This window comes from Phacochoerus africanus, chromosome 3 (genome assembly GCF_016906955.1).
Source record: "Phacochoerus africanus isolate WHEZ1 chromosome 3, ROS_Pafr_v1, whole genome shotgun sequence".
Taxonomy (NCBI): Eukaryota; Metazoa; Chordata; class Mammalia; order Artiodactyla; family Suidae; genus Phacochoerus; species Phacochoerus africanus.
Genome location: NC_062546.1, coordinates 186,264,594 through 186,287,026, shown reverse-complemented (window position 1 = coordinate 186,287,026; position 22,433 = coordinate 186,264,594). Strand labels below are relative to the sequence as shown.

At 47.6% G+C, this 22,433-nt stretch overlaps 2 protein-coding genes across 10 annotated transcripts in view; both read right to left on the bottom strand.

Moving 5' to 3' along the window:
* The window catches only part of TTLL4 (tubulin tyrosine ligase like 4), a 45,958-nt gene extending 36,173 nt beyond the window's left edge, over nucleotides 1–9,785 (bottom strand). For 2 of the 4 annotated variants that reach the window (XM_047773513.1, XM_047773511.1), the window contains exon 1: nucleotides 2,062–2,414. The gene's annotated coding sequence lies outside the window, so the exon portion shown is untranslated. Of the gene's footprint in view, nucleotides 1–2,061; nucleotides 2,415–4,629; nucleotides 4,745–9,323 lie in introns of those variants that run through there. The other 2 variants (XM_047773512.1, XM_047773514.1) reach the window with 2 other exon arrangements.
* Nucleotides 9,786–10,864: 1,079 nt separating this feature from the next.
* The window catches only part of STK36 (serine/threonine kinase 36), a 28,645-nt gene continuing 17,076 nt past the window's right edge, over nucleotides 10,865–22,433 (bottom strand). For 4 of the 6 annotated variants that reach the window (XM_047773504.1, XM_047773506.1, XM_047773509.1 and 1 more), the window contains 15 exons: nucleotides 21,767–21,864; nucleotides 21,204–21,309; nucleotides 19,377–19,527; nucleotides 19,075–19,202; nucleotides 18,412–18,516; nucleotides 17,964–18,062; nucleotides 17,708–17,796; nucleotides 17,389–17,452; nucleotides 17,124–17,234; nucleotides 15,625–15,699; nucleotides 14,743–14,917; nucleotides 14,349–14,496; nucleotides 13,975–14,122; nucleotides 12,689–13,435; nucleotides 10,865–11,242 (listed from right to left, as the gene is read on the bottom strand). In XM_047773504.1, coding sequence (XP_047629460.1) covers nucleotides 11,099–11,242; nucleotides 12,689–13,435; nucleotides 13,975–14,122; nucleotides 14,349–14,496; nucleotides 14,743–14,917; nucleotides 15,625–15,699; nucleotides 17,124–17,234; nucleotides 17,389–17,452; nucleotides 17,708–17,796; nucleotides 17,964–18,062; nucleotides 18,412–18,516; nucleotides 19,075–19,202; nucleotides 19,377–19,527; nucleotides 21,204–21,309; nucleotides 21,767–21,864 — 2,388 coding nt within the window. In that variant the 3' untranslated portion in view covers nucleotides 10,865–11,098. Of the gene's footprint in view, nucleotides 11,243–12,413; nucleotides 12,511–12,688; nucleotides 13,436–13,974; nucleotides 14,123–14,348; nucleotides 14,497–14,742; nucleotides 14,918–15,624; nucleotides 15,700–17,123; nucleotides 17,235–17,388; nucleotides 17,453–17,707; nucleotides 17,797–17,963; nucleotides 18,063–18,411; nucleotides 18,517–19,074; nucleotides 19,203–19,376; nucleotides 19,528–21,203; nucleotides 21,310–21,766; nucleotides 21,865–22,433 lie in introns of all 6 variants that reach the window. The other 2 variants (XM_047773508.1, XM_047773507.1) reach the window with 2 other exon arrangements.

The window sequence follows — 22,433 nt, the reverse complement described above, 5'->3', positions numbered from 1 at the left end:
AAGAACTAAGTTAAGGATTAACTGTCATTGAAATAAACATTTCATGATTTGATTTGATAGTGAGTTTTAATTATTTATTAACACACATCTAAAATAAAAGAAAGCTCTTTTAAAATTTTTTATGTCAGTTATATCCAATAGAGCTTGAAAAAAATCTGTGGTCCCAAGAAACATTTTAGTCACAGAAAATCCCAACAAGGAACAAGCTTCACCCTAACAGCTCTGTATATGGCACAGGGGAACACAGCAAGCCTTCCGAGTTTGTTTGTATTTTGCTTTTTAGGGCTGCACCTGCAGCATATGAAAGTTTCCAGGCTAGGGGTCAAATCACAGCTACAGCTGCTGGCCACAGCCACAGCAACTCGGGATCAGAGCCATGTCTTCGACCTACACCACAGCTCACGGCAACAGTGGATCCTTAACCCACTGAGCAAGGCCAGGGATCAAACCCAAACCCTTATAGATGGATACTAGTCAGATTCGTTTCTGACTAGTTTCAGATGTGCCACAACGGGAACTCCCAAGCCTTCTGAGTTTTTGAGGTAATTTAATCCCAAAGGAGGTCTCCCTGAAATTAGTATGCCCCAAATATTCCGTTTGCCAAGCTGAGGTTTATATACCCGGAATAATACACTACAGTAAAATTTGGGAACGTGAGGTATGTGACAGTCCCCACTCCTGTTTTTTTTTGTAAGGTTAGTTTTAGAAGAGTTCATTGGAACTGGAAATTGGACATATGGAAATTGACTCTTCTAAAGCTATATATGCACGGGTATCCCTTGGAAGTTCTGGGCCCCTGAATACCCTGCTAAAAAACCACTGCTCAGGAGAATCGAGTTCTAACTCTAGTGAAATACCCAAATCCCTTTGTGATAGAACCCCTATTAATTTCCCTCCTCCTATTTCTCCCTGGATGGCTGCCTCCACACCCAGCTCAATTTTGTCAACCTGTTTCCAGTTCTCTTTCCAAGCCTTGCTGTATCTTTACTAATGTTACAATGTATCTGGAATGTCTTAGCACTTCTTCATTCCCAGACAACACTTGATAATTTTTCAAGGCTCCATTCAGTCCAATGGGCACCAAGGGGGTGGTTTCTATGCACAGAGCCTCAGTATTTACTGCAAGATACGAAGGATGGGATACAAAGGTCTGCCAATAAGTGTTAACTGTCTAAATCAACAGGTGGTGAAGTTAAAGATGGGGTCTAAAGTATGAGACACCAGAGATAACTCCCTTAGGAAGGAAGGATTAAAACATTTCCTAGATCCAGAATAGGACTGTGAAGACCAGGGAATGGGGATGATAGAGTTTTCCAAGTGAATTTGGGTTAAATATCCTTCTAATGTTCTATCAGAACACATACCACATAATGTGGCAAATGCTGTTTACTTGATCAAAATCTCCCCTAGACTATAAACTGAAAACACGCCTGCCTCGTTCACCACTGCATCCCCAGTACCTTCCATAGTGCTCTGTCTCATCAAATATTTGTCGATGTTTATTAGAAACTGTTGAATGATTTAATGAAATAATGGATGGATACATGAAAAGTTAAATTCCACAGCATCTCGCATCTTGTTTGAACCTCTACAGTTTAGGAGAGCACTTCTCTAGAGAGAGTGAAGATGGAGCAGTTAAAAAGTGGACATCCATATTAAATTTAGCCACGAGGCCTGAGAGGAGCTTGGGCTCACACTGAAGCGAAGAGAATTTAAACTGCAGCGGGGCGGGAAAGAGGAGGCACGGAGGCCCCGGGTGAGGGGATGCTTCAGGGTTCTGGCACCCAGAGGCGGGGCGACCGAGTTCACTGGGCGTGGCAGGAGAGAGAGGGGAGGGGGCGGGGAGGGGAGAAGGGTTCCGAAGAGGCGCGAAGTCCAGGCGGGGTAGGAGGCCGAGGCCGCCCCTTACCTCCCAAGGGATGGAGAGGTGGCAGGCAGGAAGCAGGGCTGGGGCAGGAGCGGCCGGAGGGCTAGGGACCGCGTGAAAGAACCCGGGCAGAGGGAAGGGCGGGAGAGCCGGGCCGGCGGAGGGTCGTTCCCTGCCTCCGCGGCCACACTCACCCAGTGGACTCAGCTTCGCCCAGGCCGGGCGCCGGCTCCGCGACGCTTCCTCCCTTGGCCTGCTGGGCCGGCAGGCGGCCTCAGGCGCCCCTAGCAACCACGCACGGCCACGCGACCCGCGCTCTCAGCCGCCGGCGCCGCTGCCGCCACCACGCACTGCGCGCGCCCCCAGCGGACGAACTGAGGGCCTGAAGGGGCGATCGCGGCAGGAGAGGGAAGCGCGGGGAATCTCGGGGACTGTGGAGCTTGGCTGGGCCGGCCGGCTCAGGGCTCGCGCACGCGCAGTCCCTTCAATGCGATGGGCCCCCACAGAGCGGAATTCTGGGAGGTGTAGTCCGAGATTAAATCCCTGAAAGGTTGGCTACGTTCTGGCATTCCAGGACCCTCTAACCTCAATGACTCTTCCTTTGGCCGGGCCTTGATTCGCTCCTCTAAAATCAAAGAGCCCAGGCTTTATTAAAGAAATTTTTTGTAGTTCTTTCTAGTAAAAGCCTGTGAGTTTGATCCCAGGAAAGGAGAGCTCGTCAGGTCCACAATACTTTCATCAATCCACCTTCCCTTAACCCCAATCCACCTGGCGGCTACAATTCCAACCACCTGCTCTCTGGGCTTTAAGTGTGAGCTTTAGGAAACACTGACTCAGTTATCTCCGCAGGCAAGACTGTGACTGTTCCCTCAGTTTCAGATGTCCCTAGACCTGATGGATTTGGCGATCTCAAGAGAGCTGGAAGGTGAAAAGAGCTTCTCTAAATAGTTGGCTACAGAAAAAAAAGGGGGACAACTAATGAAAACAATCTGGACCAGAGCAAAGATGCTTAATAACTGATTTAGGCAACAGTCATTGATAGATGCTACAATCATTAGAGGATTGATGAATTTTACACCGAAAGGATATTTGCCATCACTTGTATATTTTAATCAGTCTTAGATCATGAAACGTGGGACAGCTATAAATTATGTCTCCTGACAGTGATGCAATTTGAACTACACAGTAATATTTGGGAAGTAGTGTATTTTTGTCTAAAAATTAGTTGAATCTGAATCTAATCAAGCTTTTTGCTCCAACTTCCAGTTTATCAGAAATAAAGGAAAACATCACATCAGAAGAAAATAACCTGACAAATCCAGAATGTGGGCCAATGTATAGAGGAATGGCCTTGTTCTTCAACAATTTCAGGTGACGTGTTCTATATAATAGACTTAAGAGCTTGTTTAGATCCTGATTCAAACAAACCCACTGAAAAAAGATATTTTTGAGGCAACAGAGAAATCTGAATATGAACTGGAGACATTAAGAACATAGTATTAAGAAACGATAATTTTGTTAGTTATTATAGTATACTGAATGGTGACACCCCCCCAAAAAAATATATATGTATATTTTTTGGTCTTTTTGCCTTTTCTGGGGCCGCTCCCACGGCATATGGAGGTTCCCAGGCTAGGGGTCTAATGGGAGCTGTAGCCGCTGGCCTACGCCACAGCCACAGCAACGCCAGATCCAAACAGAATCTGCGAACTACACCACAGCTCACAGCAATGCCGGATCCTTAACCCACTAGAACCTCGTGGTTCCTAGTCGGATTCGTTAACCACTGAGCCACAACAGGAACTCCAATATGTATCTTTTTCTTAATTCCAGGAACCTGTAACTATTACTTTATATGGCAAAATATGTGATTGAGGATTTTGACAGGATGGTTTTGAAAGGATTAAGGACATTTTCTTGATTATCTGAGTGGGCCCGCTAAATCCAATAACAAGTGTCCCTAGTGAGGCAGAGGGAGATGGAACAGACACAGAGAAGACAGAAAAGAGGAAGGGGCAACGTGACCGAGGAGGTAGAGATCAGAGTGATGTGGATACAAGCCAAGGAATGCCTGGGGCCACCACAAGGTGGAAGAGGCAAGAATGGATTCTTCCTTAGAACCTCCAGAGGGAATGGGATTCTTCAGACAGGCTCATTTCGGAATTCTGCCTTCCAGAACTGTGAGAGCATTTCTGTAGTTTTAAGTCACTAAATTTGTGCTAACTTCTTGTGGTAGCCACAGGATATTTTAACATTTGGGTTATTTAAGACGATACCCTCCTTGGAGTTCTTGTCGTGGCTCAGCAGTTAACGAACCCGACTAGTATCCATGAGGATGCAGGTTTGATCCCTGGCCTTGCTCAGTGGGTTAAGGATCTGGCATTGCTGTGGCTGTGGTGTAGGCCGGCAACTACAGCTCCGATTTGACCCCTAGCCTGGGACCCTCCATATGCCACAGGTATGGCCCTAAAAAGACCAAAAAAAAAAGTATCCTTATTTTTCACAGACACTTTAAGGTATTAAATGACATGATACCAGGAGTTTGCTTTTGCTTTAAAATAAACACCTCAGTAACAACAAGCACACCTAGCACCCAGGTCTTCATTTCTCCCCCCCCTTTTCTTTTTTTTTCTTTTTTTTTTCCCCATGCTTACAACATGTGGAAGTTCCAGGGCCACAGCTATGAACTGAGGTAGCCATGACAATGCTGGATCCTTAACCCGCTGCATCACAGGAAACTCCCAGGTCTTAGTTTCACATACCATTCTCCATTATAAGCAATCAGGGCTCCTTAGAGAAATGGCTGCTTCTAGGACTAGGGCAGGAAATACACAAAATGATCCTGAAGCATCTTCTAGTGCCAGAAAGAAAGTGTTCCTAAAACACAAACAACCACAAACAAAACAAAGCAAATTGGTGGGAGTATGTCACAGGAGCTTACTGAAAGAACTCCAATGACCAAAGCTGGAACAATTTTAGCAATAAAATTACAGTTCAAAGTATAAAACAAATATTCATGAGTCCATGATATAAATGGTTGAATATGTTCACAAATCTGATAAAGAGACAAATCTCCTGGAGTTCCCGTCATGGCACAGTGGTTAACGGATCTGACTAGGAACCATGAGGTTGCGGGTTCGATCCCTGCCCTTGCTCAGTGGGTTAAGGATCCGGCGTTGCCGTGAGCTGTGGTGTGGGTTGCAGATGTGTCTCGGATCCCTCGTTGCTGTGGCTGTGGTGTAGGCCAGTGGCCATAGCTCCGATTCAACCCCTAGCCTGGGAACCTCCATATGCCGCGGGAGTGGCCCCAGAAAAGGCAAAAAGACAAAAAAGAGAGAGAGAGAGACAAATCTCCTATGCACAAAACTTCTGAAAAAATTATGTAGATAGAGACACAGCCCTAAAGGAGGGCTGTGCAGAGTGACTTCTTTCCAAAGAGCAGTGTATGGAAAGGGAGATGGAGTGGGACAAAAGGAGTAAGAGTACAAAAATCTGACAAACATCACTTCAGCCAGGTGATCAAGGTCAACCTCAAGTCATAAATCATATGCCCTTGAAATGTGAAAAAAAAAAAATATGGCATTTTAGGGAGTTCCCACTGTGGCTCAACAGTAATGAATCTGACTAGTGTCTATGAAGATGCAGGTTCAATCCTTGGCCTCACTCAGTGGGTCAAGGATCTGGCATTGCTATGAGTTGTTTCTGTGAGCTGTGGTGTTGGTCGCAGACACAGCTCGGATCTGGCGTTGCTGTGGCTGTTGTGTACGCCGGTGGCTGTAGCTCTGATTCTGCCCCTAGCCTGAGAACTTCCATATGCTGCACCTTTAGCCCTAAAGAAAAAAGAAAGAAAAAAATGCATTTTACTTTTGTAATTTTCCTCCCCCGAGCCTGTAATTCCAGTCTAGTCATGAGAAACATCAGGTAAATTCCAGTAAGGGCCATCCTACAAAATACCTGACTAGTACTTCTCAAAATTATCAAGGGCATCAACAATAAGAAATTTCTGGAGTTCCTATTGTGGCTTAGCAGATTAAGAACCCAACTAGTATCCACGAGAATACGGGTATGATCCCTGGCCTTGCTCAGTGGGTTAAGGATGCAGCGTTGCCACAAGCTGCAGCGTAGCTTGCAGATGTGGCTTGGATCTGATGTTGCCATGGCTGTAGCATACACATATGCTGCAGCTTCGGCCCTAAAAAAAAGCTTCTGAGGAACGGTTACAGCCAGAGAAGTCCAAGAAACAACTAAATGTAATATGTATGAGATCTTGGAGCGGGAAAAGGACATTAGGTAAGAATTGAGGAAATCCGAATAAAACACAGATTTTAGTTGATAATACAGTTCACCCTTGAACAACACAGGTTTAAACTACATGGATCCATTTATATGCAATTTTTTTTCGATAAATACATAATACACTACTACACAATCCACAGTTAGTTGAGTCCTCAGATGTGGAGGACTGTAAAGATACACTTGGATTTTCAGTTGGGAGGGGGTCAGTGCCCCTAACCCCCATGTTTTTCAGGGATCAACTATACATCAATACTGGTTTGCCATTTGTAATGAATGTATCATAATAAGGTAAGATGGTAATAATAAGGGAAATTGTGTGCAGGGGCAAGGTATATATAATTTTCTGTACTATCTGCTCAATTGTTCTATAAATCTAAAGCTGTTCTAAAATATAAAGTTTAGTTAAAAATAAAATCCAGCCACAGAATCTGCCGAGCCCACCTTAACCAAGTGATCAGAGGTAACTTCATCAATACTAGGGAAAAGCAACATCATCAGCCTCCAGACATGATACTAAGAGGACACATCATGACTCTTTGTAGTGCTTCTGCCAAAAATGTATAACCTGAATCAAATGACACACACACACAAATCAGATATACCCAAACATCAGGTATACTCAAATCATAAAGAAACATCAGAGTTCCCATCATGGCTCAGCAGTTAACAAACCCAACTAGTATCCATGAGGACATAGGTTCAATCCCTGACCTTGCTCAGTGGGTTAAGGATCTGGCGTTGCTGTGAGTTGTGGTGTAGGTCACCAACTCGGCTTGGATATGGCATGGCTATGGCTGTGATGTAGGCCGGCAGCTGTACCTCCGATTTGACCCCTAGCCTGGGAATCTCCATATGCCATGGGTGCAGCTCTAAAAGGCAAAAAAAAAAAAAAAAAAACTGGTATAAACAATATTATTGGAACCATTGGCAATATTTGAATATGGGCTGTAGATTAGCTAATAGTAATAAATCCATGTTGAATTTCCAGATTTCATTAATAATACTATGGTCATATAAGTAAATAGCCTTGATTTTTAAAAGCAAGTATTTAAAAGTAAAGGGGCATGGTATTTATCACTTACTCTTGAATGGTTCAGAAAAATATGATAAAACCAATTGTGGCAAAATATTAACAGTTAGTAAAGGGTATGTGGGAATTCTTTGTATTCTTCTTACAACTTTTCTTTGAATTTTAAATGATCTCAGAAAAGATGCTTCTTTAAAACTATAGCAAGGACAGAGTTAAAAAGGGAAAAGGCAGAAGCAGTGTGACAAAATGTTGCTAACAGCTGAATTGGTGGCATCAGGGCATGGGGGCTTAGCATGCCATTCTCTCTACTTTTATATGTTTGAAAACTTTGAGCTCCTTCTCCCCTCTCCAAAAGCTGAAATACATAGACACTCATGTGGACACAAAACCAAACATGAGCCCAAATCCTCAAACCTTCCAGACATTCTCTAAATTCCAGGCACTACTCAGACTGTTCACTCCAAATTTTCTCAGCGCTTTGTGATAATTGATGGATGTGAAACTGTTTACATATTTCTAATTGTTTAGATTGTATTCTCCCAAGGATGGATATATGTTTTCTTGTTAGGCTTCCTCATAAAATGATTAACTATTATGTGATACAACACATAGTCTACAAAGTTTGGATGTAAATTTAATTTCTCTACATTAAATTGTTTATGTACCACATAAGCAAGATATTTCAAGCTAGAATTTAACAAATTAATTGGAAAAAAAGAATAATTCTTCTATGAGGTAATTTCCCCTAGTTTATCTTTTAGGAAAAAAATGCACATTTAAAAATCCAATAGTGGGAGTTCCCGCAGTGGTTAACGGATCCGACTAGGAACCATGAGGTTGCGGGTTCGGTCCCTGCCCTTGCTCGGTGGGTTAACGATCCGGTGTTGCCGTGAGCTGTGGTGTAGATTGCAGATGCGGCTCGGATCCCGCGTTGCTGTGGCTGTGGCGTAGGCCGGTGGCTACAGCTCCAATTCAACCCCTGGCCTGGGAACCTCCATATGCCGTGGGAGCGGCCCAAGAAATAGCAACAACAACAACAACAACAAAAAAGACAAAAGACAAAAAAAAAAATCCAATAGTGGAGTTCCTGTCATGGCGCAGTGGAAATTAATCCGACTAAGAACCATGAGGTTGCGGGTTCAATCCCTGGCCTCACTTAGTGGGTTAAGGATCCGGCGTTGCCATGAGCTGTGGTGTAGGTCGCAGACACGGCTAGGATCCTGAGTTGCTGTGGCTGTGGCGTAGGCTGGCAGCTACAACTCCGATTAGACCCCTAGCCTGGGAACCTCCATGTGCCGTGGGTGCAGCCCTAAAAAAGCAAAAAAAAAAATAAATAAAACAAAACAAAAAAACAAAAATAATAGAAATACAATACTGTACATATTTGTCTTAATCTAGATTTGATCTAAATGAAGTATGGTGGTTTTGTTAAAAACAAAAACAAAAGTTTTGATTTGTTAGAAATATATACCAAAGTATTTATGGATAACATTATATGTTGCCCGGATTTGTTTTAAAATACTTGAGTAAAAGAAATATAGATATGATAGCTATTAGTTCAGTGAAGAGTTCACTGAGCTAATCTTTCTCTACTTTTGTGTGCATTTGAAAATTTCCAACTTACAGACTTAACATGTTCAAAACTAAACCTGAATGTTCCCACCCACTAATAATCCACTAATAGTTCCATTTCAGTTAATAGCAATTTCATTCTTCCAATTGCTCAGGCCACAAACTGTGGAGTTATCCTCGACTGCCTTCTTTTGTTATACCCTGCAATCCAATCAGTCAAGAAAATGGATGTGTTCCATGTTCAAAACACATTCAAAATCCGACTACTTAAAAAAAATAAAAATAAAAAAATAAAAAAAAACAAGAACAAATCTGACTGCTTCTCAGCACTCCTTTGGTACCACCCCTATCCAGGGTGCCGTTCTCTCTCATGTGGATTCTTACAATCACCTCCTAACTGTCCACCCTCCTTCCCTTCCTCCCCCACTCCTCACCGTCCATTCACAACACCAGAATGAAGAGCCAAAGGCAGATGACAGAACGCCTCTGATCAAAACTCTCCAATGGATCCCTATTCTCTGTAAAGTACAAGGCCTTTGCCTGGTCCCCAATACCTACCTTCCTGTCCTCATTTCCTACTATTCTCCCCTTTCGTCAGTTCTTCCATCCAAACTGGCCTCCTCATAGCTTCTGAAACACTCCAGGTACACTCCCATCTCGGGGCCTCTGACGATCACGCTTCGTGTGTCGTGTTTTTCCTCGGAGCTGCACTGCTCTGTTCAAATGTCACCAAGTGAGGCCTACGCTGGCTATCCAGCTCAGCAGTCCTCATCCCTCTTTCCCTGTGGTATGTTTCTCCAGAGCTTTCATCACTTTCTTACATACCACAGAGTTCAGTCATTTTAATAAGTTCACTGTTTCCCTGACCAGAAATGGAAACTCCGTGACAAACAGGCACTGCTTTACCTCCAGTGCCTAGAATAGTATCTGGCATATAGACAGGACTCAATAAATTCGTTGAACTGAACTAAAAAAATCTGGATAGGAGGAAATTGTGATGGACTCTAGAAAAAAATGTTATTTTTAAAAATATAAACACAGTGGGCAATGAAGATGAGGATTAAATAAAATTCCTTTTAAAAATAAGGGCAGCTTACTTAAATTTTCATTTCTAAAACAAATGAAATTGGAGGAAGGATAAAAAGTAGACTCTCTACGTTATAGATGGAGAAATTAGGGCTCCAGGAAGCTTGTCACAGGCCATCCAGTGAGTAAAGGCTTAAGCTTTCCAGTATGGATTATGATTCTATCTAATGGACCTGTCAGCTGCCCCCCTCCCCTTATGGTAAACAGCACAGTCTCCATAAAGAGCCATTCTTCAAAGGCAGCTGGGTTTCCCCATACAGTGAAATGCCACCAAATGTTAAAACTAGTCACTAAGTTGGAAATTTGCAAAGCAATCTGGTTTACCCCTCTCTTTAATCCTATCCTTTCCTATTTCAGCTCTACCGGCCTTGGCTTGGAAGTACCACATGTAGCTCATCTGGGATGGAGGAAGCTGGAAGGCAGGAAAAGATATAAATAAGCTCCCAAACCAGGACCTTCTGTGAATAGGATCCCAATGCTTCTGGCACCACCCAGCCACTCAGAGGAGCTGAACCTCCTGACCCTTTACCCTGAGAGCTCCACATGGGGTGAGGCACAGCTTTTATTACATGACTTTATAAAGAGAACTACCAAGGAAAAAAAAAAAAAAAAAAAGGAGGAGGAAGAGGAGTGGGAAGAGGAGCAGTTGGAGGGAGAGGGGTAGAAGAGGAGAAGAAAGAAAGAAGGGGGAAGGAGGAGAAATAAAAAGAAGGAAGGAAAGGAAGGAGAGAAAATACCCTCCCCATCTCCTCACAGACGGGAATATGGGCTACAGGCTGGGGAGCCCTCCACAGCAGGGACTGATGGCATTTATCCCCATAGCCCAGAGCTGAGGCAGGCTCTGTCTTCATCACTGTCCTGGGGCCAGTGCACTTAAAGCAAGAACCTGCTGGAATGATCACAGGAGCTCCGGAAGGAAGAGCTCTCTTAGGTAGATGTCTCCCTCAGGTCCAGGAGGCATGTCCCTGGGGTTAAAGGCACATTATTGGAGAAAAGAGCTCTGGAATCTCCTCTGGCACCAATAACAATGAAGTTTACTGGTTGAAAACATCCTGAATCTGGGAAAAGAAGGAGCTTTAGACATAAATCTCTTCTAGGTTCTCATTCTCAAATGAGTTGATTGGCAGCTTATCGCTCTCAGTTGCTTTAGCTCTCAGTTGAGTTGGTGGCTTGTAGAGTAAAAAAAAAGGAAGAGTTGGCAACCGCAGGGCAATGAAGGCTGGAGGGTGGACCCCAGGAATCTGAGATCACGTGCTGTGGGATGGCCTCAGGAGGTGGATTAGTTTCCTGCAGTGTTTGGCAGAGGCAGGCCTGGGACTGCTGTGTGGCAGTAACTGATTCCCCAGAGAGAGCAAGGCTAATTTCTCACTGGCTCCCAGGGACACCAGCACCTGTGGGATAGAGAGAGATGACAGAACGTGACATGCAGAGGACTCTCATTTGGCCCAGCCACTCCCACTCCAGAAAAGGAAGAAAAAGAAAATGGGCTCTTGGGGACTCAAAATAGGTTGTGGTAGAAAAAGACAGACCTTGGAGACAGGAACCACCATTATCAGAGGTCTCCATCCATTCTCTTTGGTTACAGATCATGATACCAAGGCACCAAACGACCCATGCACTTGTCCTCAGGAGGAGGTAATGGATGCAGCAGTGAGAGCAAGCCAAAAGGTGTGATTCCCAGCCATGCATCCAGACCAGTGGGTCTGAACCTCATTACCACAAAGAATCCGTTTTATTATTTCCCCACAGAGCTTGCTAGAAGATACTATAATACACATCATCACCATCCTGTCATAATTCCTCTTCTACATGAACCACCCAATGCTACCACATCTGAACTATTATAATTTGGAAGTTTAGCTTAATCATAGGTGGACTTATGGTTTTTCATTGGGCCGTTTATATACTGAATACTAAGCAGAAAAAAAAAAAAAAAAACCCAGCAAAATAAAGCAGCGACTAAGAGCACGGGCTCTGGGAGTTCTCTTGTGGTGCACCAGGTTAAGGATCTAGCATTGTCACACCCTACAGCTACTTGGGTTGCTGCTGTGGCACCATTTCTATCAATCCCTGACTCAAGAATTTCTGCATGCCAAACGCAAGGCCAAAAAAAAAAAAAAAAATTTAAGGCGTTCCCACTATGGCACAGAGGGTTAAGAATCTGGTGCTGTCTCTGAGACAGTGCAGGTTTGATCCCTGGCCTGGAGCAGTGGGTTAAGGACCCGGCATTGCAGCTTCAAGGATTCAGTCCTTGGCCCAGATGCCATATGCATGACCAAAAAAGAAAAAAAAAAAAAAAAAGAGCATGGGCTCTGGTCTCAGACTCCCGAGTTCAAAACTCCAAAGCTACATGTTAGCTTTGTAACCTGGACAAGTCATTAAATCTTTGTGCTTCAGTTTCATTGACTGCAAAATGCAGAGCATGGCTTAAATCAGGTAAGAAAGGTTAAGGGCTTAGCATGGTGCTTTTCACATGGTAAGCACTAAAAAAGATAGTTAGCACCATCGTGGCCCCCAGAACAAAACCACTTTAGACATCAACATCTCCTAGCCTGCCCTCACCTTCCTTGTGCACAGCCGCTAGCAGAGAGGAACACTGGTCCTTGAAATTCCAGGCATTTCCTAGTCCACCAGACCCCTTTTCCAGGTCCCTTCCCTTCTGTAGGAGGGAGATGGTAGATGGAAAACTCATGTCCAAGACACAGCCTGTGGGTTTCCTATTCCCAGAGAGGGATACAGTTTGGGTTTGGGGATGTCCCAATTCCTTAAAGACTATCTTGGAAAAATGTTGTGAAAACCAGCCCATCATGGTGATTCCTAAGTCCCCTGGGGTGTACCTGATGGATGCAGGGCTCCTGTCGGAGGCTCCGGAGGGCAACGAGGGCAGCTTCCTTCACATTTGGCTGAGGGTCTCCACACGCCATCTCTAGGAGCCGCTGGGGTACTTGGCACTGTAACAGCTCCTCCCCCAACCCTTCGGGCCCTAAGTTGCCCAGAGCTGACACAGCATTGCGCCGGATACCAGCCTGAGGATCTCCAAGCAGCTGGGTCATACCAGGTACTGCGGCTGCCAGGGCAGGGCCCAGGGGACCAGCTTGGTAGGCTGCGTTGCCCACAGCAAAGCTGGCACTGCGCCGCACAGCAGGGTCCTTGTCTCCGAGCCCCAGCAGCAGGAGGTTGAGCAGTCCAGCCTGGCTCTGCAGGGCCCCACGCAGCGCCATGCTGTGCTGGAGCAGGTGTCCCAGGAGCCCATAAGTACGGGCCCGCACAGAATTCTCTGGGTGGCCCAGGAGGCTGCGCAGGGGCCGATAAGATTCATCGGAGCCAGCCAGCAGTTCTTGGATAAAGGACAAGTGGCTGGGGGACAGGACCCGGATGGTGTGGGCCAAGAGGGAGAGAAGGTCAGAGGTCAGGAGTGGCTGGTCCCCCAGGAGGGCCACCGAGAGGAAGGGGATGGTGGTTCTAGGGAAGGCAGCCACTGTGTTCACAAACTGGTTGAGAGAGGTGGGATCCGTGAGGGCCAGACGCGTGAGGAGACTGATGGGCAGCTCGACTTGTGTCAGTGGAAGGCGGTGGCAGCAGACCTGTAGAAGGGGAAGGGAGAATACACTGCAGTCAGATAATGTGGAGCCCAAAACCTGGGGGCGGGAAAAGCCCAGCTCTGGTGAGAAGAGCACAGACAGCTGGAAGACCTGAGCCACAGCACTGAGACACCACGCGGAGCCCAGGAGATCAGGTCCTTCCCAAGTGCATGCCTTGCTCTGCAAGGGCTCCGGCTCTCTGCTTTCAGAGACCCACTCAGTCCTTAATGCCAACAATGATGAGAGAAGCGATTGTTGGCTGAGGAGCTGAGTCTCCAGTGCCTAGACTAGGATGTCCACCCCACTGGGCTGCAAGAGAATCCAGACAGGGGACTGATGGAGAGAGGAGGCACCAGCCCATTGCCCACCACGTGCCTCTGCTCAGGCCTGAATGCTTTCTCTCCTCAAACTCTTAGGTCAAGCCAGACACTGCACTCTTACAAGGGCCTGCGAGAGCCCTGGAGCTGTCGGGAAGTGAATTAGAATACCAAGACTGGCCATCTTCCTCTCCCACCTTCCTGCCCAGGCAGCTTCCCAAGTACCTGCAGCAGGTGGGCTGTGACTTCTGAGGCTGTGAGGTCAGCCAGGACACCGTCAAGGAGGTCAGCATCCACGTCCAGGGCAAAGGGGAAGCAGAAGAGCTGGCAGACAGAGAGCACCACGACGGGGAGAAACTCACACCCCTGAGGCCTATGGAGGGGAGTGGAGCAGGATACACTCTGTCTGGCTCACCCACTCTAGCGTTCTTCCCCCAGGCGTCTCAAATACCCTCGCCCAGCTCTCCTTGCCCAAGCTAAGCAGTCCCATTCCTTGCTTCATAGCTCAAGCTGCCAGCTCTCTCTCCTGCCTTCCCCTCTTCCTGGCCCCAAGTGCAAACTCTCAACTTTCTGGTCTCCCTCCTCTTGCTCCAACTCACGCCTGGCCCAGCTGATGCAGGAAGCTGGGCGAAAGCAGATGCTTCAGGGTGGACATGAGGATACTTCCATGCTCAGACAGGTGGCTCAGGCATAACTGGGGCTCCTGGGCAAAGGTGGCCACGGCCAGGCTCAGCAGGGATGCCATGCCTGGAAACGCCGAGAATGGAGACCCAGTGGAGCAGGCAAGAGGCCCAGATGTCCCTGCTCCCCCTGGCTCTCAGGACCACCACCTGTTCAGTCCCTCCCTGTCCCTGAGCAGCTCCAGCACAGACTCTGCCATCCTTTCTTTAGGCAGCAGCGGCAGCAGCAATCTCCATGGGCTACCCGGGTTCTAGGCTTGAAGAGGGATCAATCCACTGGCTCCACAAAAGGGCCATGCTGTTGGCACAATACCTTGGGGTGAGATCAGGGTCCAGTCTGGCTCTGGGCTTTGTGGACTGGACAGTGACGGCTCTTCTTCCGGTGCAGATGCCTCCCCGGGGAGCCTCAGAGCCATGGCGAAGCGGTGCCAAAGGACAGTCCACATTTCTGAGCCAGCCACGTCCCTTATCAGATCACCCTTCCCTGGCTAGAGACACAATTGAAAGAGCACAAAGGGAGAGGTCAAAGTCGGGAGTAAGAGATGCCTTTTTTCACTCTTGTCCCCGACCTACAAGGAAGGGGAATCCCAGAGGATTCCTTCTGTTTTCCCACTTAGGAGTCCCCTGTTGCCTTAGTTCCCTTTCTTATCACATCTTAACTCCATGATCTCTCCCTTTTTTTTGTTTTGTTTTTTTGTTTTTTGGGGGCCACACCTGCAGCATACAGAAGTTCCCAGGCTAGAGTTCGAATTGGAGGTACAGCTGCCGACCTACGCCAGAGCCACAGAAACGTGGGATCCGAGCCCCATCTGTGACCTAACCACAGCTCATGGCAATGCCAGATCTTTAACCCACTGAGTGAGGTCAGGGATCAAACCTGCATCCTCATGGGTACTAGTCAGATTCATTACCGCTGAGCCACAACGGTAAATCCCTTTTAACCCTTGTGTATGTCTAGTGGGAAGCAGGGAATTAGTTTTTCTTTCCACTGAATCCCAGTGATGCAGCTGAATGGCTCCCTTTAAAGGGTCCCTACTGAGGGTAGGTGGGCCCAGTCTAAGGTCATCACAGGGACAGCAGTTTGAGAGGAGAGGTGACTGTACTGCTTCTTCATCCTTATTGGCCGGTGGCTCTCCAAACGCCTAGTTTCTCTTTCCTTCCCATCCATCCATCCTTACTTCCCATGCAGCTGTACCTGGGTGAGCAGCTGCAGCAGAAGGATGAGGAGGCCGTCGTAGAATCCACAGCCACCGGGGGGAGTCAGCCGGACCTGTCGGAGAGAAAGTCAGGGAGAGAGCAGATCCCAGAGAGGGGTGAGGTGACCGCATCGACCTGTACACCCAATTCCGAGCCAGGCAGAGTTCTTCTGAGGCCTGGTGCAGTAGGAGAGTTCTTTTGGACTTAGGAGTCTTGATTCCTCCCTATTCATTCAATGACTAACTCTGTCCTAAAGACACACAGTCTAGCAGGATAAGCAGCCACCGAAATAATCATAGGTTAGGAAAATACTTGCTAAAGAAGAAGCTGAGGAATTCCCACTGTGGCAAAATGGGATCGGTGTGTCTTGGGAGCTCTGGGATGGGGATTCGATCCCTGGCTCAGCACAGTGGCTTAAGGATCCAGCGTTGCCACAGCTGCAGTTTCAATCTTGATCTGACCCCTGGCTCGGGAATTCCATACACCATGGGGTGGCCAGAAAAAAAAAAAGTAGCAGCAGCAGCCAAGAAGTAGCAGGGTGAATTGCAGAGAGTGCCTAGTTCTGCTTCCTGGAGGTGGGAAACTGATGGAATTAAAAGTTTAAAAGACAAGGAGGAGTTCCCGTTGTGGCTCAGCAATAACAAACCCAACTAATATCCATGAGGATGTAGGTTCAATCCCTGGCCTCACTCAATGGGTGAAGGATGTGTTGCCGTGAGCTGTGGTGTGGGTCGAAGAGACAGCTTGCATCTGGCGTTGCTGGGACTGTGGTGGAAACTTCCTTATGCCATGGATGCAGCCCTAAAAAGACGGGGGGTGGGGGGAGAAAAAAAGGCAGACAAGGCAAGGAAGGGAGAACATTCTGAGTAGCAGTCCTAGCTTTTACAAAGCAGGTCATGAAGGCTACAGTGAATTTTGGAAATAGTCATTTTTTTTGGTAGAGCAGGATTAGAGCCCAGGAGTAACAGATGAACTGTGAGCAGTCTGCTAACCAATTGAGACTTTACCCCAGAAACAGTGGGATGCCACAGAGGATTCCATAGGGGCAAGATTTTTTGTCTCCCTTTTTCACTGCTGTATTCTCGGAGCCTAGACTAGCACCTGCGACTCCAAATATCTTTTTTGTGTGAAGTAATTACTAGTTGAACAAATGAGCAGATCTTCCTTTAACAAAGCTCTGTCTGGCGGAGCGAAGGAAAGAGACTAGAGAGAGGCTGGAGGAGAGATTCTTCAGGAGGTAAGTGCCAAGTCGGAGAGAGATGCTGCCTGCCTCACTCTTCAGAGGTCCTGTGTGTTAACACGGAATCTAAAACCCTGGCGGTCTGGGCTCAGAGGGGTCTATTATCTGGAGGCAGAAGGCCAGGACAGGAAAGACTCCTTGAGTCTCTCACACTCCTTAGTTGACTCTAGGCTTGCTGGCAATGCAGTCTTTCCTCCCTGAACGCAGGCCTTATTTGACCCAGAGAAAACACATCTCTGCATCCCGGTGGACCTCACCTCCGCGGGGGCGGACAGGGCGTGTGTGGCTGCAGCCATCCACTCCGCAGGCTGGAGGTCCAAAGTCACCCCTTGCTGACCAAGCTGTCCCAACAGACAGGCTGCAGCGCTCTGTGGACAGTTAGACGAGGAGGAGGGAGGTTTACGTCTGTCCTGGTCCAGGAGAAGTCCTCACGAAGAGCTGCAAATGGGGAAAGGGCTCTCCTGCTCCCAGGAGGTGGGATGATGGGGTGAAAGGGGTGGAAGATGAAGGCTGAAAACTCACCACGAGAGAGACGACGTGCGAATGGGTAAAGACAGGAGCGACCTCCGTGCCTAGCTTCTCCATTCTGGAAGGAGGAGATCCATTGAGGGATGCAGCAGTGTGAGGGAAGGCTTCTGAGTGGCCTGCCCTCTCGCCTAGGCTGCCGGTCTTCCTCCAGGGCACAAAGCTGGTGGGAATCTAGGTCTGTTCTTTGTAAAGAAAACCTGACTCTCTATCCCGGTCCCTCCTAAGGACAGACTGGAGGATGCCACTCCCCTTATCCCATGTCATCCTGAGCTGTGGGGGTGGAAGATTTCAGTGGAGAGACTCTATGACTCACCCAGCAGGCAGATCTTGGAGGCGAAGGACAAGAAGGGAGAGGAGGTAGAGTGTCACTTCAGTAGACTCTTCCCAATCCACCACCTTAACCTACAAAGGCCAACGCTGGTAAGTCAACTATACTCCAATACATTTTTTTAAAGTTCATCATTATTTGGAAGAAAAAAAAACCTACAAAGGAAACCCAAGCTATCAGAGAAACCTCTGACTGAGATGATGGAACCCCCATGAGATGCCTACTTGTGCTGCTAGCCTACCTTGCCCTGGACCAGCTTCAACAGTGACCCCAAGGCCAGGGGCTCTTGCCCAAGAAGACAGCACAGGCGTTCACTGACGTGGCAGCAGGAGTAGAGAACCTACAGGGTGTAGGAAGGAGTCTGTCAGGGGTGCAGAGCAGCCCTTGGGCTCCTGGATTAGGAGGCTCAGCTGAAAGCAGGCTGGCCTCTCAACAGAGCTAGTATCCACAACTAGGGGTGTTAGAGAAATTCAGACCACTTCTGCCTCTTGCTGGAAGATTATGAGATGCAGATACGTCTCAGTTTTGGTGAAGAGTGCGTAATGGTGGGGCCATCTCAGTTGAAAAGATTTAGAAGCAGAAAGGGGTCCTCCAAGGGGGTCTCTCCTCTCTCTTAGTCCCCCTTGCGCTCTCTCAGCCCTGCGAGTTAGAAGGGAATCTGAAGCGCAGGGGTTATGGGCAGGTGGTACCTTGAGAAGGTGAAGGCACAGGATGGGATGCTCTAGACCAGAGATGAGGGAGGACCTCAGTGGGTTGCTGTCTTCGGTGAGCTGATTTGCCAGATGCCGAGAGACCTGTGGGGACATAACTGAAGACTCAATCTCACTCCCATTATTCCAGTTCTACTCCTCTCATATCTCCAACTAATGGGGACTCCCAAGCCTTCCTTGCCAGACACTCTTCCCCAGGTTCACCAGGAACTTCAGACCCCATTCTGAGGTCCCATAGGAATTTCAGACTCTAGTCTTCATGGCCAGTGCAAGGCTTAGTTAAGTTCCACCATAGGCAGATACAGAGGAAAGTGTTGTCAGCCAAAGGGGAGTAGGAAATCTGAATCTTGAACCGTTGAAGAAGCATCCCAGGTGGCTTCAGATCAGCTACCCCATCACATGGACAGTTTGTCACTGAGCTCTCTAATTAGCTGGCCAAGGGCTCTGGGATCTTGGCTACATCATGTTCTACAAGTGGTCCAAACCTAGTGGGAGCATCTATTTCTGGAAGTACTGAACAAAGAGAGGCATAAAAGCTTGTTTTTCTGCCTTTCCAAGAAAACAAGTCACCCCCTCCCCCGCTGCCCTCCGCCGCAAACTTCAGTAACAGAGATGATGGGAACAAGAAAATGTAGCTCAGACCTGCTCCTTGGCTTCCCAGCAGCCAGGCAGCCCCACCGGAGGAGTGCATATGGCTGCCAGCGCCAAGGAAATGGCTCCAGGCAGATCCTCGCTCTGCTCCCGCAGTGGCTGGCTCACCTGGGGGGCTCCTGCAGAGAAAGGCAAAGAGTCTGGTTGTTTCTCTCAGATTCCTCATTCATTCAGTTCACAGTTATTTAATGCTCACTTAATGCCAGGCACTACCCTAGGCAATGGCAGGGGAATGAGCAAAGCTGGACCTCCTCCACGAGTAGGTCAAGAGAACCCCCTCCCCACTCCAGTACCTGGGGGGGTGTGGAAAGGGAGCTGTGGGACTGTCAAGCCATGGAGGAGCCCGTCCAACACAGCCCGCTGCGTCGTCAGCAGGCTGGAGTAGAAGGCTTTGGAGATGGTCCGGCTGTTCCCATCCATGGCTTCACACAGCACAGTAAAGCACTAAGGGAGACAGAGGCAGGTGAACATTCGCACATCAGAAAACCAACTGGGTTCAGGATTAAGGAGCAAGAGTTTCCAGAGAACCTGAGAAAGGAGGAGAAAAAAACCAGGGAGACCAGCTGTTTAATTCTAAGCATTCCTCGCACAGAAAATGCATTATTACAACTGCCTTCCTGTCTCAAGGACAGGAATTTTAGGTGTCAATCCTTCTATTCTGATCAGCTGCTCTCTAGATGATATTTCTCCAAGCATTATCTGTGGACCCTGAGTATAAGAATTCCTGAGGGCGTGTGGATTCTTCCCAAGCCAGTCCTACTGATTCAGAATTTCAAGAGGTGGGGTATTTTTCTCCAAACTCCCCATGCTACTCACTGCACGATGATGTATGAGTACTGCTGGACCTTAAAGCTTCCTGACCAGAAAGGGTGAGGGATGCTAAAACGGGCTCTCAGACTAGAAGACACTGAATGGACTGGGAGCTAGAGGCAGGAATATAGCCCAGATCTGTGCTCCCAGTTGCCAGTTTGAACAATGGCCAGGCAATTATTTACTTTCTCGCATACATTCCTCTCTGTCTCCACTACGATCAGTCAGAACTCAGCTATTTTCTCAGTCAATCCTCCCTAACCACCCCTCACCTCCAGAGTCCAGGGTAGGTTACTCGTAACCACATAGGTTACGAGGCTGTAGGACAAACAAGGTTAGGAAATACTAGCTGATCTGTAAGTCTCTTCAAAAAGAAATACTTCTGGAGTTCCCATCATGGCGCAGTGGAAATGAATCCGACCATGAGGTTGAGGGTTTGATCCCTGGCCTCACTCAGTGGGTTAAGGATCCGGCATTGCCGTGCACTGTGGTGTAGGTCGCAGATGTGGCTCGGATCTGGTGCCACTGAGGCTGTGGTGTAGGCTGGCAGCTACAGCTCCGATTTGACCCCTAGCCTGGGAACCTCCATATGCCGCAGGTGCAGCCCTAAAAAGCAGAAAGACCAAAAAAAAAAAAAGGAAATACTTCCATTTGTGCTTCACTAAAATAGGCCAGACTTGCTTAATGCCTCTGGGCCTTAATATATTTCTTCCTGGAATGTCCTCCCTACTTTCCTGCCTCATCCACCAGACAAACGTCTATGCATTCTTCAAACCCTAGCAGAGATGAGCTCCTTCTCCAAGGTGTCTCCCATGACTCTCTGAGTAGCGTTAGTCTTCTTTGGCAGTGCTTCTGTATTTTACACAAGGCTCTAATATACTTTTTTTTTCCTCCTCATTTTTGGCCACTCAGTGGCATACAGAGTTCCTGGGCCAGGGATCAGATCTGAGCTGTAGTTGCAACCTAAGTGGCAACACCAGATCCTTAACCCACAGTGCCAGGCAGGGCATCAAACCTGCAACCCAGGGCTCCCGAGACGCTGCCGATCCTGTTGTGCCACATTGGGAACTCAGACAAAGCGCTAACATACTTTTCATATCATTGCTCTCCATCACCTCTCTCCTACTAGACTAGCCCTGGCCTCTTGAAGACGAGGACTTTCTCTTACTCAAATGGCATACAGCACATAGCTTGCATTCAACAAACACTTGTTGCATGTCCTTGACCTAACCTTATATAGTCATAAGAAAGGGGATAGGAGAAACAAGGGACAAAACAGAGACAGAAATCTGGAAGAGGGAGCAGATTACCATAAGGCTGTCCCTTCGCAAAGTCTGCTCCGAGTCATCTGGTTGGGCTAGTATTTTCCCTAACAGATCCAGAAAGATGTTGGCAGCCTCCTGAAATACCTGTAAGCTGGGGGGAAAAAAAGAGTCTATGGTTTCTTCTCATCTCTCTACTAACAGCCCACGTGTGGTGAATGGGTCAGTTCAGGGCAGGTAGGCGAATCTTGACAAAGGCACACCGCTGAGTGCTCTCTCCTCTCCCCCACCCCCACCCCCACAGTCTCATATAGACACTTCCAAGCCTCCTCTTTGCCATTTTCTCTAGCTTATTCACACCTTGACCCTTCCATTGTAGTGAATGGTGTCTGCTTGACCCTTAGAACCTGAAAGTCTTGGTACAAACTTGGAGGTGCCTCAGGGTCCTTAAGAGGATTAGCTGGATCCTGAGAGGTCACTCAGCTGATCCCTAAACCTGTCACACATCACGGCTTCTCCTCACTTAGCCTCTTCCTGATGGGAAGGGGAAGAATGGGGATAGAAACTGAAGCCAAATTGGCCAACAGAGCAAACACTGCTTCTCATCCCACCTGTCACCTGTCTGGCTCCTCTCCAGATTGAAGGTGCAGGCGAAGTAGGCCTGGATCACAGCCATCAGGTCCCGTAAGAAGGTCCCGTACCAACACTGCTGCCAGGGGGAGAGGACAGAGGGTAAGGGCCAAGTAGGGGATGGAAACAAAGATTAAGTTAAAAAGGTGTCAGATAATCCAGTCAAGTTCACTGAACAGAAAGGGACAGAGGGAAGAGAGTGTTTGGACAGAGAGAGGAGCTCCAGAAGGAACAAAATGGCGGCCGATGGGCTGTAAACAGCCTGAAAACATGTCTTTGGCCTAAACAGCATTTTGGAGTTTAGGAGGTTCTATTTTTCAAAATAGCTCAAATTCTTTTCTAAATTCCTTAAAAGCAGTCGAGATTAACACTCATCAGCAGAATACAGCTTCCAGGCATCTGTGCCTGGGCCCTGGTAAACGTTTCTGCATCCTGTCCTCTCAGCTCGGCTGCAGGAGGACACAGAACAGGGAGGTGGACACCGCGTCTCAATCCCAGCTCTCAGGCTTATCATCTCCATGACCAGTTACAAGGTAGTGCCCGTGTGTGAGTTAATCTCTGAGTTGCAGTACCCTGCGCTATAAAATCAGGTCCATAAGGCCTCAGATTTTACATTCCAAAACGGTGCTCTAATTATCGGGAAGCTGC